At 37.8% G+C, this 15,562-nt stretch overlaps 1 protein-coding gene across 4 annotated transcripts in view; it reads left to right on the plus strand.

The window, feature by feature from the left end:
• The window catches only part of TARBP1 (TAR (HIV-1) RNA binding protein 1), a 71,987-nt gene that overhangs the window by 19,006 nt on the left and 37,419 nt on the right, over positions 1-15,562 (plus strand). For 3 of the 4 annotated variants that reach the window (XR_008631421.1, XM_055147143.1, XM_055147145.1), the window contains exons 9-13: positions 430-519; positions 1,072-1,213; positions 5,241-5,343; positions 6,563-6,735; positions 12,969-13,066. Coding sequence is in view for 3 of the 4 variants with exons in the window: in XM_055147143.1 (XP_055003118.1) it covers positions 430-519; positions 1,072-1,213; positions 5,241-5,343; positions 6,563-6,735; positions 12,969-13,066 (606 nt within the window). In the remaining variant the exon portion in view is untranslated. The remainder of the gene's footprint in view (positions 1-429; positions 520-1,071; positions 1,214-5,240; positions 5,344-6,562; positions 6,736-12,968; positions 13,067-15,562) is intronic. The other variant, XM_055147144.1, reaches the window with a different exon arrangement.

Genomic DNA, 15,562 nt, shown 5'->3' on the forward strand with positions numbered 1-15,562 from the left:
TCTCCACTGATGACCCCATCATCCCTCCCACACCCCCATTCCATCCCCCCACCCCACCTCGCCTCTGTGGCAGGGCATTCCCTTTTGTTCTCTCTCTCTCCTTTTGGGTGTTGTGGTTTGCAATGGAGGTATTGGGTGGTCATCGTGTTCAATCTGTAGTCTGCTTTCAGCACGCCTCTTCCATCCCGAGCGGGTCCTCCCACCACACTTTTCTTGTTGTTCCCTTCTCTATCTGAACTGCCTTTTCCCCCAGCATGTGAAGCCAGTTTCCAAGCCATGGAGCAAACCTGGTACTTATTTCTACTATTCTTGGGTGTTAGTCTCCCATTCTGTTGACAACATTCTATTTTAAGTAGTATACTAGATTGCTTTTACAGAGATTGCTTTCAATTTAAAATTTAAAAATGAATTAAAATTGTTTGTCCCCAGGAGAAAGTGTCACTCTCTGATGTCTCAACTTTCCTCATGTCTCTGAGACAAGAGGAGTCCTTAGCACGAGGAACATCATTGTGGACAGAGGTGAGATAGAAAGTAGTTTAAGGTCTTTGAAAACATAACTAAAAGTCGTATTTAGTTGAATATTATTAGTCGTGTAAAATATAATGATGACTTTGTTATCTACCAACAGAAATTTTAAATAATGTATATTTGCTGTGATTGGACCTAATGAAAAGTACTAAGATTCTTATAGAGAAATCAGAGATAAGAAAATATCTGGAATAGAGATAGACATATTTAGAAGAAAAGATGATGCTAGTAGGCGGATCTCGATTCTGGATGAGATGTATTAGGGTTAATGGTTTATTACGTTCAAAACCAGTAACACAAACCTCCTCTTTGTCATTTTTCTGTCAGTATTGTCAGTTTTCATCTGTATGTATATACATATACACATACATAGGTCTGTACACATTTTTTTCTTTATTGTCTGCACTGGAATAGTCATGTCAATAAGTTTTTGTTGTGTTCACTTCATTTTATTGTAGAAGAAAGAAAATCAGTGTAAGGAAATTAGAAACCCTTTGTTCAGTTAGTTTTTAAAAATAAAGTTGTCATTATTTTCTTTTTCAGCTCTGTGGTTGGTTACGTGTTAATGAAAGCAGTTTTAGGAGGTCTTCATCTTGTAGCTCCATTGAACTTCATGAGACATCCTATTTAAATGCTTATGTAAAGAACCTAGTTCAAGAATATATTAAGTCACCTGCTTGGGAAAGTAAGTGAAATAATTTTTATGGATTCATATAAGCAAGATACGTCAAAATAACTTCTAACTAATGTTAAAGGTCAAGATAAAGACTTAATGCCATTTATTGATGTTAGACTTGTATTTCAGCCAGATAATGTAGATAATAATGTAAAAGTCTGTTTTCTAACTTGTATGTTATATGTTTTGTGGGCTTATTTTAAATTTTAAGAAAACATAAATGCCAGAGTAAGAATTAGCCACGAATAATTCATCCAACAATTCCTGAATCTTGTGGGGTAGATAATGGAGAAGAGTTTATGGGTTTCTGTGGTAGAAAGTTTGTAGAAAAGTCTATTCCTCTTCTTTTTGTTTTCAAACAACTACCTTTAGTGTTAGCTGATAAAAAAAAAAAGTAATATGAAAAAATATCATTTGAAACAATAGTTTATTTTTTGCTTTTTATCAACTACTTAGCATATACCAGTTTTGCAACTCCTTTAGAGAAATAAGATTGCATGAGGGAATTACCAGATTCATTAATTAGAATTTTTTTACATTTCTACTGCTTAGTCTTCATTAAAGTCATTAGTGATAATTGGGTAAATTGCATCTTTGAATTTAATATATCTGAAATTTCCTAGCACTGTCTCAGATTAAGTAATTTTTATTATCCGTTAATTTATTTGATTATGAAATAGATCTGAAATGATCAGGGAATTATCTTCCCCAAGTATATGATTTTATCTCTTCATCCTTAGAACATTTCTCTTTTGTGTTTTATTCTATTATCTAGTACATTGTGCAGTTACTTGGAAGATTTTATTAAACGTATCTTTCAAGTGTATAACAGCAGCAGATATGGTTAAGTATTCAAAATGAGATTAAACAAGAATTTAACATTTTGCTTTAAAAATACGCTAGTGGATGCAATTTTAAGTTTAAAAAAGGATTTTGGGTGCATAGGAGACATTGGGTGTCTTTTAAAAATACTTTATTTGACTATTAACTACCTTAGTGCCTTTATTTTAAAGTTTTGATTTCATTTTTTATGACTGGGCAGTTTTAAGAACAAGCGTATACATTTCAAAACAAATATTCCTTAGTTTTGAGTTTTTAAAGCTTAAAATACATTTAATAATCAATTTATTTTAATATAAGGATGTGTCTGCCAAAATACCATTTTCCATTAGAGTCTTCCTCTACAGTGTGTTTTTGGGGTCTTGATGTAGATCTTTTTTTTTAAGAAATATTTATCTAAGCCTTTTCTAAGTGCCAGATAGTGGAATTATACAGATAAAAGATATATCCACTGCTCTCAGAGAGAATGTAAGTAAGGAAATTGATAAGCAGATAATCCTAGCACAGAGCCCTGAAAGACATAAGCGCTGGGATGAAGAAGGAAGCTTCTGTAAGCAGTGTCTATTCAGAACATGTTGACCTGCAAGGGAAGGGGGGTCACCCCAGAGTGTCATCTGATGAGTGAAAGAAATTAAGGTGAAAAGTAGGAAAGCGTATAGTACAAAGCTTGGAACAACTGGAAATAAGTAGGCATACCTCATCTGTGTCAGGGAGCCCAGGCTGGAACGGTCAATTAGATGTTGGCTATTTTGTTCACAATTATGATGTATGAAATAACAGGTCAGCAACAAAGACCGCACAAAATTGACAGCTACAAATAAATGTCAAAGAGCTTTCAGAGCAGAGCTGTCTGAATTTAAGAAAGGAAAGTATAGTTTTCACACAGCAATAAAGGCTTGTCAGAGTTCAGCTCAGAAGTGCTAAGATTTGAAAAAAATTATACATGAATCAGGCAGTCTGTCAGAAGGGATATTTTGGGTGAAGATTTTGTAATTAAGAGGTGTACCTACTTAAAACCAACCAAGAAATCTAAAGATAGGGGACAGTTCTAAAGTAGTATATTGCAACTGTACAACTAATTTTTTAAAAAAAAATTTTATTTATTTTATTTTTTAATTAAAAACATTTTTTTTGGTTTTTGGGTCACACCTGGCGATGCACAGGGGGTTACTCCTGGCTCATGCACTCAGGAATTACCCCTGGCGGTGCTCAGGGGACCATATGAGATGCTGGGAATTGAACCCGGGTCAGCCATGTGCAAGGCAAACGCCCTACCTGCTGTACTATCGCTTCAGCCCCTTTGTTTTGTTTTTGGATCCCACTTGGCTATGTTCAGGGGTCACTCCTGGCTCTAAACAGAGAAATGACTCCTGGAGGCTAGCAGAGCCATATGGGATGCCTGGGGTCAAACCCACACCAGTCATGTGCAAGGCAAATGCCCTACCTGCTGCACTACTGCTCTGGCCCCTATACAGCAAATTTTAGAAACAGCTTCAATGGGGCTTCATTGCCATCTATTAAGTCATAAATACTTAAACTGTACAATGGGAAGGGCTTTTGGCTTAGGTATATGCTTATGAGATCACCAACATACGTATTTCCCCCTTCTCCCTCCCCCCTTTTCTCCCTGCCACATGTCTTCATGCTTCTTTTGTAATTTCTATTCCCAACTCTTTTCTGTTACTCTTGTTCCTGGACAAGCTCTGATATGTTTTCTGATACTGTAGTTTAATTTGTGTTTTCTAAAATTACACTCAGATTTGGTTTGGGAGGGTGTAGCACATTGGCTGAATACATGCCTTGCATGTATGAACCTCAGAGTTTGATCCCAGCACCTGTACACGCATAAAAATGATATTCAGTTTATTTATTTATGCTGGGGATCAAACCCAGGGTATTCAAGGCAAGCACCTTATCTGCTATCCTATTACTCTAGCCCCATGCTTAGTTTATTTATGATAGAATTTGATGCTTCTGGTTAACTTGTATTTAGGATGATAATCAGTGATTCTCTTGTTCCTTTAAAGCCATTGTTTCTTACACGTTTTCTTTAATGAGAAGTAAAGAACAGTTAATAAGGAATTCTCAGCTAATTCATCACAGAGATGTTTTCCAAACTAGTAGCAGCATCAACATTACCTGAAAATAGAAAGGCATTTTTTTTTTTTTATTGAATCACCATGAGATACGGTTACAAAGCTTTCATGTTTGAGTTTCAGTCATACAATGATTGAACACCCTTCCCTCTACAAGGGAATATTTTCCATCATCAGTGTCCCCAGTATCTCCCTCCCCGTCTCCCCCATCCCCCTGTCTCTATGGCAGACAGTCTCCCCCATACTCTCTCTCTACTTTTGGGCATTATGGTTTACAATACAGATAGTGAGAAGTCATCATGTTTGGTCCTTTATCTGCTTTTGGCACACATCTCCCATCCCGAACTATCACTCCAACCATCATTGACTTAGTGATCCCTTCTCTATTCCAGCTGGAAAGGCATATTCCTGAGCTCTGTCTCAAATCAGTTGAATCAGAAATTCAGACTATAGTACTCACCCTCTGTGGTTTAATAAGGCCCTCAGGGGATTCTAGTATATAATGAAGTTTGAGAGATCCATTGTTCTGTAGCATGGATTTACCTATATGCTGTAGGCACCACTGGTTTGCACACTGTTGCTGATAGGTTATCATGCGTATCACTTTACCTCCTTTCAGCACCCAGTCCTTGTCCAGAGTGATCTCTTCCCTCTGTCATGCGGCTCCTTCCCTTCCCTATCCTCAGTGGCGAACTTCACACTAGGGACCAGTTTTACTCTTCTTCATGTCTGTTGGGTATTAATTATTCCTACTTTGCTTCTTTTTATCCCGCATAGGAGTAAGATCATTCTGTGTCTGTTCCTCTTCCTTTGACTCATTTCACTCGATATGGTACTATCCAGATCCATCCATGTACCAGCAAATTGCATGACTTCATCTTTTCTTACAGCTGAGGAGTATTCCATTGTGTTTATATACCATGGCATTTTTTGTCCAGGCATCTGTTCTTGGGCACTTGGGTTATTTCTGGAGTTTGACTATTGTAAATAGTATCATCTTAGCTGTATTTCTCTAGTAAATTAATATTTAGCTGTTTTCTTGAAGCATTATCTTTGAAGGACTGTATTAATGTTTTATAAACTTCTTTTTATTATTTAAGCAGGAGAAAACTGCTTTATACCTGATTGGTTTGAAGCCAGGCTCATTGCTATGATGGTCTTATTGGCAGTTGATGTGGATGGAATGAAAACAATTCAGCATAGGTAAGTGTTTCTACATCTTGGAAAAAACAAATTATGGCCCTTAATATGACTCGGCCATAGAGCGTATGCCTTGTGTACCTGAAGCCCTGTGTTCGACCCCTGGTACCACACATGTGAAAAAAACATTGAGATATATAGCCCATAGTCCATTTCAGTGACTTAGTCACAGTGTATTAACAGAGAGGGACTAAAACATTGGTGATGTACAAAGTTCACCACCAAGTAAGCATAAATGTACATCACCAATAAAACACTGGTGATATGCATTTTCAAATTAGTGATAAGCAGATTAGGGACTTGTATTAGTCCTTAAATAAGTTAACTTGTTTAGAGAGAGTAAAAAGATAATAATATACTAATTACTTGGTTTTGTATAATAATACTAGAAGAATGAGTTTAAGATTTAATGCAGATTGGGTAAAGAAATTTACCAGATTTGTATAATGTGTAAGTTAAGGGATAAAGTAAAGTAATCTCATTTTTATTTTGAGAGTGTGAACAAATTAATTCTCAGTAGTTTAAATGTTTCCAGTAGCATTTTTCCTTAAATAGTTCATTTTCATATTATACACTTATAACATCAAATTTCTTGTCTATAAACTGATAAATCTCTGTTCTAGACAGTTTCCTAGTGCAAAGTTGGCGCTGTGTTTTAATAAACCTAAAATTTTTGTTTTTCCTAGTCTCATTTCCTTGACCAGGATGTGTTTATTTTGCCCTTTTGATATTCTTTTTTCCTAATTGCAGAAATAGTTTTAGCATCTTAATTTTCAAATTTGTTAGATATAAACTTTCCTTCCTTCATACTTGTCAGAGTTTGGTATAGTATGTTTTCCCCTGTTTTTCTAGTGGGTACTATGCTCACTGAGAAAGCACAGACTGAAAAGTCAGTAAGAAGATTGCAGTGTTTGTGCCATCCATAAAAGTAGTTTCTAATGAAATGTACTGGCTAATCAGTTCCATAATTTATCACTGTCACTGTCATTGTCATCCTGTTGCGCATTGATTTGCTCGAGTGGGCACCAGTAACGTCTCCATTGTGAGACTTTTGTTACTGTTTTTGGCATATCGAGTACTCCACGGGGTAGCTTGCCAGGCTCTGCCGTGCAGACGGGCTCGGTAGCTTGCCGGGCTCTCCGAGAGGGATCTATAATTTATAAGTAGAAAATTTCTTTATGCTTTTGAAATACTTTATTTGAGAATGTCTTTTAACGTTTAGTGAAAAGCAACGAACACAGAATGTTTTGAGGATATTCTTAGATCCTCTTCTGGATGCCCTTGTGAAGTTTGGTACAAATGCCTACATGCCCTTGCTGAAAACCGACAGATGCCTCCAGTTGCTATTGAAGTTATTGCATACTTGCTTGTTGAAAGGTTCCAGAACTCAAGATGGTGAGGAAAAATAATTTCTGTGGGTCTCTTTCTTTCTATATCTTTTGCATTTAGAATGAGAGGAAATTACTGACCTTTTTGAATAAAAAGACTAATTTGTGTGTTCGGCAAAAATTTACTGAGTATCTCCTGGTGTTGCTGGGAATATAGCAGAGAATATAACTGTGGAACTTACCTTCACTAGTTACTATTTGTTTGTTTAAATTTTTTTTTTTTAGTATCAAGGTGAGATAGACCCTTACAAAGATGTTCAAGACTAGGTTTCAGTCATACAGTAATCCAACACCCATCCTTCCACCAGTGTACATTTCTCAGCATCATTGTCCCCAGTTTTTCTCTCATTACTCCTGTCCCCAGCCTGCCTCTGTGGCAGGTACCTCTCTGTGTCTAACTAAACAGTTTAAAAATCCCTATAGTGGGGGCTGGAGTAATAGCACAGCGGGTAGGGCATTTGCCTTGCAAGCGGCCGACCTGGGTTCAAATCCCAGTATCCCATATGGTCCCCTGAGCACCGCCAGGGGTGATTCCTGAGTGCATGAGTCAGGAGTGACCCCTGTGCATTGCTGGGTGTGACCCAACAAGCAAAAATAAATATCTATAGTCTTTTGCTGTGAACTCACAACTGTTTCATCTCCATAATCTGGACACTTGCAATGATAGGTCCTGATTTTTTTTTTAATTATGTAGCTTATTGTATTTTGATTTGTATTTTCATATTCAGTGATGGTGAACATTTTTTCATATGTGTTTTGACTGTGTCTTTGGTAATCTTTCTGTTCAACTCTTCCTATTTGATGGGGTTGTTTGTTTTTTTATTTCTGAATTTTATGAGTAGTTTATATATCTTTGATTATTCTTTGTTAGATGTAGCACTGTAGCACTGTAGCAAGTCATTCATGGACTTGCTCGAGCAGGTACCAGTAACATCTCCATTGTGAGACTTGTTACTGTTTTTGGCATATTGAATATGCCACGGGTAGCTTGCCAAGCTCTGCTGTGCAGGCGGGATACTCTTGGTAGGTTGTCAGGCTCTCCGAGAGGGACAGAGGAATTGAACTTGGGTCGGCTTCATGCAAGGCAAATGCCCTACCCAATGTTCTGTCGCTCCAGTTCAGTATGGTGTGTAAATATTTCCCCATTAATTAATAATGTCTTTTGGTTTTAGTTTTTTCTTTCTCATGACAAAAGATTTTTAGTTTGATGTAGTCCTATTTATTTTTACCTTCTTTTCTTACCAATGAATTGGATTTTTAAAAAAGTTTTGGCTTTTGGTGGGGGGGGGTCACACCCAGCAATGCTCCGGAATTTCTCCTAGCTCTGCACTCAAGAATTACTCCTGGCGGTGCTCGGGGGACCATGGGAATGCTGGGGATTGAACTTGTGTTGACGACATCGCCAGGCAGATGCTCTACCCATTGTCCTGTTGCTACAGTCCCTGGAGTTGAATTGTTGATGGAGCTTCAGAAGCCAGTGTCATGAATAGCTTTGTCTATATTTTCTTTGATGTCTTTTATACATTTGGGTCTTACATCTAAATCTTTCATTTAATTTGAGGTAAATTTTGTGCGTGTTGTGAGATAGTAGGCACATTTCTCTTGCATGCAGCTATCCAGTTTTTCCCCTGCACCATTTGTTGAAGAGATGTTCCTTTCCTTATTTTATGCTCCTGACTTCTTTGTTATAAATTGTCTATAACTGAACGGGATTTCTTTTATTTCATTTCTGTCCCCTTGGTCTGTATTTTTGTTGTCTTTTGTTGGATTTTCAGCCACACCTGGCTATGCTCACCCCTGGCTCTGAACTCAGGGATCACTCCTGGCTAGCTTGGGGGCCCATATAGTTTGCCAGGAATTGAACCCCGGCCAGCATGGACAAGGTGAATATCTTACCTGCTGCACTATTGCTCTGGCCCCCCAAATTGAAAATTTAAAACTTGAGAAGTATTAGTATTAGGTTAAATCTTAGTATTTAATAGTGATAGTTTAGATTTTAATATATGCTTATAAAATATGAGCTTCTTATATTTTAATAAATAGCAGAATCAAACACTGGTACACACAGCCAATTTTTAATAAGATCTTTATCTCCTGAGTCAGAGAGATAGGACACTTGCTTTACATGCAACCCACCCTGGTTCAAATCTCTATCCTGACATATGGTCCCTTCTCTCCCCTCCCTACTCCCCTCTCCCCATCAAGCATCCTTGGGAGTAATCCCTGAGCTAAGAGCCAAGAGTAAGACTTAAACACTATCCTGCCAAAGTAAGAGATTTTAATCTCCTCAAGGGCATAAATTTGTGTTCCTTTGGTATATCTTGTCTGGCTTTACAAGGCTTACTTAGTGCTTCCAAGTATAAAATTGGGTTATGGGTGTATGGAAAATTGTCTTTGTTGTTTTATACGCACAAAAGCATGATATTATATATAAGTTATAATGCAGAATAATTAAGTACCTGCAAACTCACTGCCTAATCTAATAACTAATTTAATTATTACTTGTCTATTTCCTTTTGCCTCCTTGTTTTTCTTTTTTTTTTTAAATTTATTTAGTTTTTAATTAGTGAATCACCGTGAGGGTACAGTTACAGATTTACACATTTTCGTGCTTGTGTTTCCCTCATATAGTGTTCGAGAACCCATCCCTCCACCAGTGTCCTTGTTTTTCTTTATGGCGTCATGAACTTTTAAAAATGTTTCTATACCTATGTAGGTATTTCTTAATAATGTCTAGTTTTCCTGCTTTTTTAACTTTATAGATCTATTACGTTATTATAAGAAGTCTCTTGTAACATTTTGTGCTAATATATACATAGATGTCATCTAGGAAGAGGAAATGGCGAGTGAAGAGGCCTCTGAGGAGGTTTAGAGGTGATGAGTAATAGGACAAAAATTTTGAGAGTAAAGCAGGGAATAGAGACTATTTTGTAGGCTTTTGCACATTATTTTAGGGGACAAATTTTTATTAGATGGTTTTGAGCTGAGTGATAAGATATGACTTAAAAGTTTACTTTGTAGGTTTGAGAATAATTTAGCATGGCTAGGGCCAGAGCTGGAAAATAAGCTACTAGACTTGTACCAGATATCAGTTGTGTTAAGAAATTTGAGTATAGTTTAATGGATTTTCTGCCAGGATTTACCATTGGTTTGGATGTAGGTTGTGAGAAAAAGAGAGAATATAAAGATTACTTGATTTTTGGAGCAATTGGACAATTAGCGTTGTCTTTAATTGATATTAAGATTATAGAGTTAGAAAGGTTTTGGAATAGTGATAAGAAGTTCTGCTTTGAATAAAACTTGTGAGACATGTTTGAACTATCCCAGTGAAGTTGTTGAGTTGTCATTTGAAGGGCGTTTAGAGAACAACATATACATTAGGGAAGCTATAGCTGGTATTTAAAAAACCATAAAACTGCATGCTAAAGGAACAAGTATAGAATTCCGAGTACTGTGAAGAACAACCAGTATGATCAGGTGCCTTATTCTCTGTATGATCTCTCTAGACCTTGGTATTTTTATTTCAGGCACTTTATTTTTTTTATTATAAAATTTCTATTTTGGGTTTTTGGGGTTTTTTTTTTTGTTGTTGTTCAGTTTATTTGATGACACTCCCCCCCATTTGTTTCAAGAGTTTCTTGATATTAAAAGAGTGTTAAAACATTTTTATAATAACCGTTTTAAAGTTTTGGAAGATTGATTGGGGTGAGTATTTAGGAAAGAGTATTAGCAAATGAACCAGGGAAATAAGTCTCTTATATCTCCTATATCCAAACTCCTACATTTCTCAAGCCTCAACATCATTTTAACATTGTTGTTTGTAGCTTATCTTTTTCCATATGAGGGAGAAATGTCCTGATTCTTTATATGTTTATTTTTTTATTGTAGTATAAGTATTTTTGGAACTACTTTACAGGATTCTGGATCTTGTTTATATTGAAGAATATTATTTTTGTTCTGCTAGTCAGCCTGGTTTAGACCTCAGTTTAGATACCACTTTTTTTTAAATTTATTTTATTGAATCACCATGTGGAAGGTTACAAAGTTCTCAGGTTTATGTCTCAGTTATACAATATTCAAACACCCTTCCCTTCACCACTGCCCATATTCCACCACCAAAAAACCCCAGTATACCTCCCGCCCCCTACCCCCGCCTGCGTAACTGATAAATTTCACTTCGTTTTCTCTTTACCTTGATTATATTCCATATTTCAACACAAAACTCACTATTGTTGTTGGAACTTCCCCCCAAAAAAGACAGCCCTACTGCCAAGGAAGCTTTTGATAATTAGTTTTCCATTGCTGAGAATGAAGAGATATTAAGTCCCACTGTTCCAAGTACATAAGTTTTTTTTTTCCCCCCTCCTTCTCTCGACACCGAGTTCGTACCTTTTAGTAATCCTCATAATATGACTGACGCCATGCCTCCCGACAAAGGGAAAAAAAAAAAACCGAGAAAGAGGGATATTTCCCGTCCTCAGCCGGCGTGGGGCTATGGCTTAGTTGACAGTCTAGCAGCATGTCTGCAAGCAGTTTCTGGGACCAAAAGTAGTTTAGTTGGTTGCAGGTTCTGGTACATCAGCAGCTAAGTGGCCGCACAAAAGTGTGGCTACCTGGGTGGAATTTCGGTGTAGTGTGCACTGGTATTGGCCCGGCCCGAGACTGCCCAAGCGTCCCGCTGTTTCAAGTACATAATTTTTTTTTTCTTTTTTCCTGTTCCCCTGCCACCAAGTTCGTGCCTGCTTAATAGACATCATAATATGGCTGACGCCACACCGCGTTTCTTCCCCAAAAAGGAAGAGATCCAAGAAAGAAGGATATTTCCTTTCCTCGTCCGGCATGGGGTTATGGCTTAGTTCACAGCCGGTTTTGGATTTCTGTATAAAGTCCAGGGAAAATTCTGCCAGAAATTACATCACTGCAAGCTTTTACTCCCTTTTTGTGTTGCTCATAAGATGGAAAAGCCTGGAGAGAGAAACCCTTCCCCGCTGTCGCTGCCTGGGGTAGAGGCTCAGTTCATAGTCTGGAGGCATTTCAGTGGGCTGCTGGTGTCCAAAGTAGTTCATTTGGCCTCCGCCATCCTGCTCGTGCAGTAGCAGCGGTGGAAAGGTTGCGCATGTGTGTCCACTGTAGATACCGCTTTTGTGGAGGTGGTTCCATATCAGTTTGTTTTCCAGTCCTTGGTAAGTGCCATCTGTTTGCTGTTCTTTTTTTTTTTTTTTAAATTTTTGGGCCATACTTGACAGTGCTCAGGACTTACCTCTTGCTCTACACTGAGGAATCACTCCTGGTGGTGTTCAGGGCACCATATGAGATGCTAAGGATTGAACCCAGGTCATTCATGTTAAGGGAAGCACCTTACCCACTGTACTATCTCTCCGGCCCCATAAATGCCACTTTATCTATACTGTGTATGTTCCACCCAACGGCCAGCGTGGACCTGAGCAGTTGTAGTTCAGCTCTGAAAGTCTTTGTTTTGCTGATCTGTAGCAGCTCAATGTTCAGTAGTGTGGGGGTGAGCCGAGGAGTTCCTCAGCCATTTTCTGGGGTGATTTTCCTGATGTTCCCTTCCCTTGAGCCTTAGTAAGTACTAGCTGCTTCTTTGGGGTTCTTTTCAAATCTCTGAGCAGAAAGTAGAAGCTTTCTGATGCCCGTTCCTTGACTCCTGCTGCATATGGTCCCCACCTACAGGGAGACCAGCACCAACTTATTGCTCTTAAGTATCACCTTCTTTTTTTTTCCCCCTTAAACCATCTGCTGCTTTCTGAGTTTATTTTGTCTAGGTTTTCTGTCATTTGATGATTATTTAAGTTATTCGCTCATCCAGTGAGAACATATGGTGGTGTATCCTCATCTTACCCCATGTTACCCTATCCAAAACTAGAACTCCTTAGATGAATTTTCAGAAGTAACGATTTCTTCTTGTTTTGGGCAATTGAATTATTAAAATTCATTTTGGTAAATGATTCACCCTTATGCATAATTACCAGACTTATACAATAATAGAACATCTGGTGTGTGTGTGTGTGTGTGTGTGTGTGTTTTATTTCTTTGCTTTGGTTTTTGGGCCACACACACCTGGCCATGCTCAGGAGTCATTCCTGCCTCTGCATGAAGGGATCATTCTTGGTGCTGCTCTAGCGACCATATGGGATGCTGTACTATCTTTCTGGTCCAAAACATCAGGCTATTTTCTACCAAAGAATCTCTCTGATTTATCTGCATATTTTCCCCTTACAGATGAAGTATTTACTGTTCTTCAGAACTTTGTCATGTCTACTTCAGAGAGTGTTTCTCAGTTTATACTCAGAAGACTTACTATGAATGAACTAACTAGTGTAAGTATTCTTTGCAGTAACTTCACCAAAATTTGAATGGTTAAAGACTTTGAGAATCTGTATTAAAAGGAAAATTACCTTTAACTTTTAATGTAATTTCTTTATAAGTGGTCTTAGAAATAGAAAAAATATGAACTTTGGAGTTTCCTAGTTCCAGTTCCATCTGGATAATGGAAAAGTTAGTTAACTTTCCTGAAACTCATCTTCATTAGTTTCCTTATCTTCAAAATGGAAATTTTACTTCTAACTCCCAGGGTTTGGAAAGTTTCAAATAGTATAGCAAATTTGATATGTATTCTATCTTAAATTTTGATTTGGCAGATGTGGGATAGGATCAGATATTGGTACAAATACATTTTTAAGGCACCAAAAGTGATTTCAAAATCAATTAGTGTTGTAAACAAGTCTGAAGTAAAGCAGATGCTTTCTATGTACCTACCTCTGTCACTGTTTTTCATGTAGTTTGTTCTTTATAGGACAGTTGAAATTTAATAAAATTTCCACTCTTCAAGAATATTTTGAAACAACAAATACTTATAGAAATGCCAGTTATTTTTAAATATTTGGATTGGATTTGGTTGAATTCTCTTGGGATACATATTGAAGCTATTAGAACCATTAAATTTGCAATGAAGTTAGAAAGACTGCTCAATTAAATATGTTGCTAGTTAGCTGATAAGCAATATAAAAGACGAGAAGACAATTTTTATACTCAAGACTTGATAGGATAGGAAGATAAGGAAATAGAAAGGAAGTATCCTCCGGAGGTAAGGAATGTTTAGCTTTTAAAAAATTAAGTAATTGTTCATACCAGTTTTGCTAATACCTAACTTTTTCAATTTTATTTATTTATTTATTTATTTTGTTGAATCACCATGAGGTACTTACAAAGCTTTCATGTTTGAGATTCAGTCAAACAACGATTGAACACCCGTCCCTCCCCCGTGCACATTGTCCACCACCGGTGTTCCCAGTATTCCCCTCCCTTCTCCCCCTCTCCCCCACCCCAGTTTTCACCCTACCTCTATGGCACGCAATTTCCCCAATACTCTCTTTGCTTTTGGGCATTATGTTTTGCTCAAATTTTCCCACCACAATTCAAGCCTGCTTCCCAGGGGCAGACGCTAGATAATTTATTTTGCATTGCTCGTTTTTTGGTTTTTTTTTTAATTTTTAATTTTTAATTTTTTTTTTATTGAATCACTATGTGGAAAGTTACAAAGCTTTCAGGCTTAAGTGTCAGTTACACAATGCTCAAACACCCATCCCTTCACCAGCGCACATATTCTACCACCAAGAACAGTAAACCTCCCTCCCACCCCGCCTGTGTAGCTGATAAATTTCACTTTACCTTCTCTTTACTTTGATTACATTCAATATTTCAACAAAAAACTCACTATTATTGTTTGGAGATTCCCCCCTCCCCGCCAAAGTCAGACCTGCTGGAAAGGAAGCATTTGATAATTTATTTTCCATTGCTGAGAATGAGGAGATATGAGGTCGTGTGGCCACAATAGTGGCCACAAGGTTTTGGATTTCTGTACTTTAGTATTTTAGTAACTAAGTCCAGAGAAATTTCAGCCAGAAGTTGCATCATTGCTAGCTCGTACCTCTCTGCTACATTATATTCCACATATGAGTGCAATGCTGGGAATCAAACCTGGGTCGGCCGCATGCAAGGCAAATGCCCTACCTGCTGTGCTATCGCTCCAGCCCCAATAGTTCACAATATTTGATTACATTTAATATTTCAACACCAATCCCGTCACCATTACACCTTCCACCACCATATTTTGGATGTTTCCATCCTAAACCCCAACCCCTGCCCCAAAGCAGAACTGAAATAATTTATTTTGTCTTGTTTGTTATGAATGAACAGCTGAAAATGCTCCAAAAAACTTAACTTAAAGGAGAGTGTGTGAAGATTGTTGTATTTCACCCAGGGACCATTAAGCCCATCTATACGAGATAACTCACAATGAGAGACGTTACTGGTGCCCGCTTGAGCAAATTGATGAGCAATGGGATGACAGTGGCAGTCATAGATAACTAGCATAACTAACATGTTGTTATAGGTTGAGCCTGTGTGTGTGTGTATGTATATATACATATATATGTACAATATATATAAAATTTCCCTCTAAGATTGGTTGCCTTCTACTTTATAGATTCATGCATGGGTGAGGCTTGTCCCGAGTGTGTGGAGTGTGGCTGTGGACTCATGATGATGGCGGCATTTCTGAGTTCTGGAGATTTTTGTCTGCCAGGGCTGGGTTCCTTGGGGGCTGGAACAGGAACTTGCCCACCCCACTCTGGGTTACCTTGAATGAAACAACCTGGAATAGGGCTATGGCGTGTCATTTTATGCTTTCTTCTGACAGATTTATAATGAGTCTCTGGATCATGGCTGTTGGTGAGATTATATGGTGCCAACCAGAGGTGGCTTATAGGTTTGACTCCCAAGTTGCCGGAGACAGGGGGACATGGGAGAGGTTA

This window comes from Sorex araneus, chromosome 9 (assembly GCF_027595985.1).
Source record: "Sorex araneus isolate mSorAra2 chromosome 9, mSorAra2.pri, whole genome shotgun sequence".
In the NCBI taxonomy this organism is placed as follows: domain Eukaryota; kingdom Metazoa; phylum Chordata; class Mammalia; order Eulipotyphla; family Soricidae; genus Sorex; species Sorex araneus.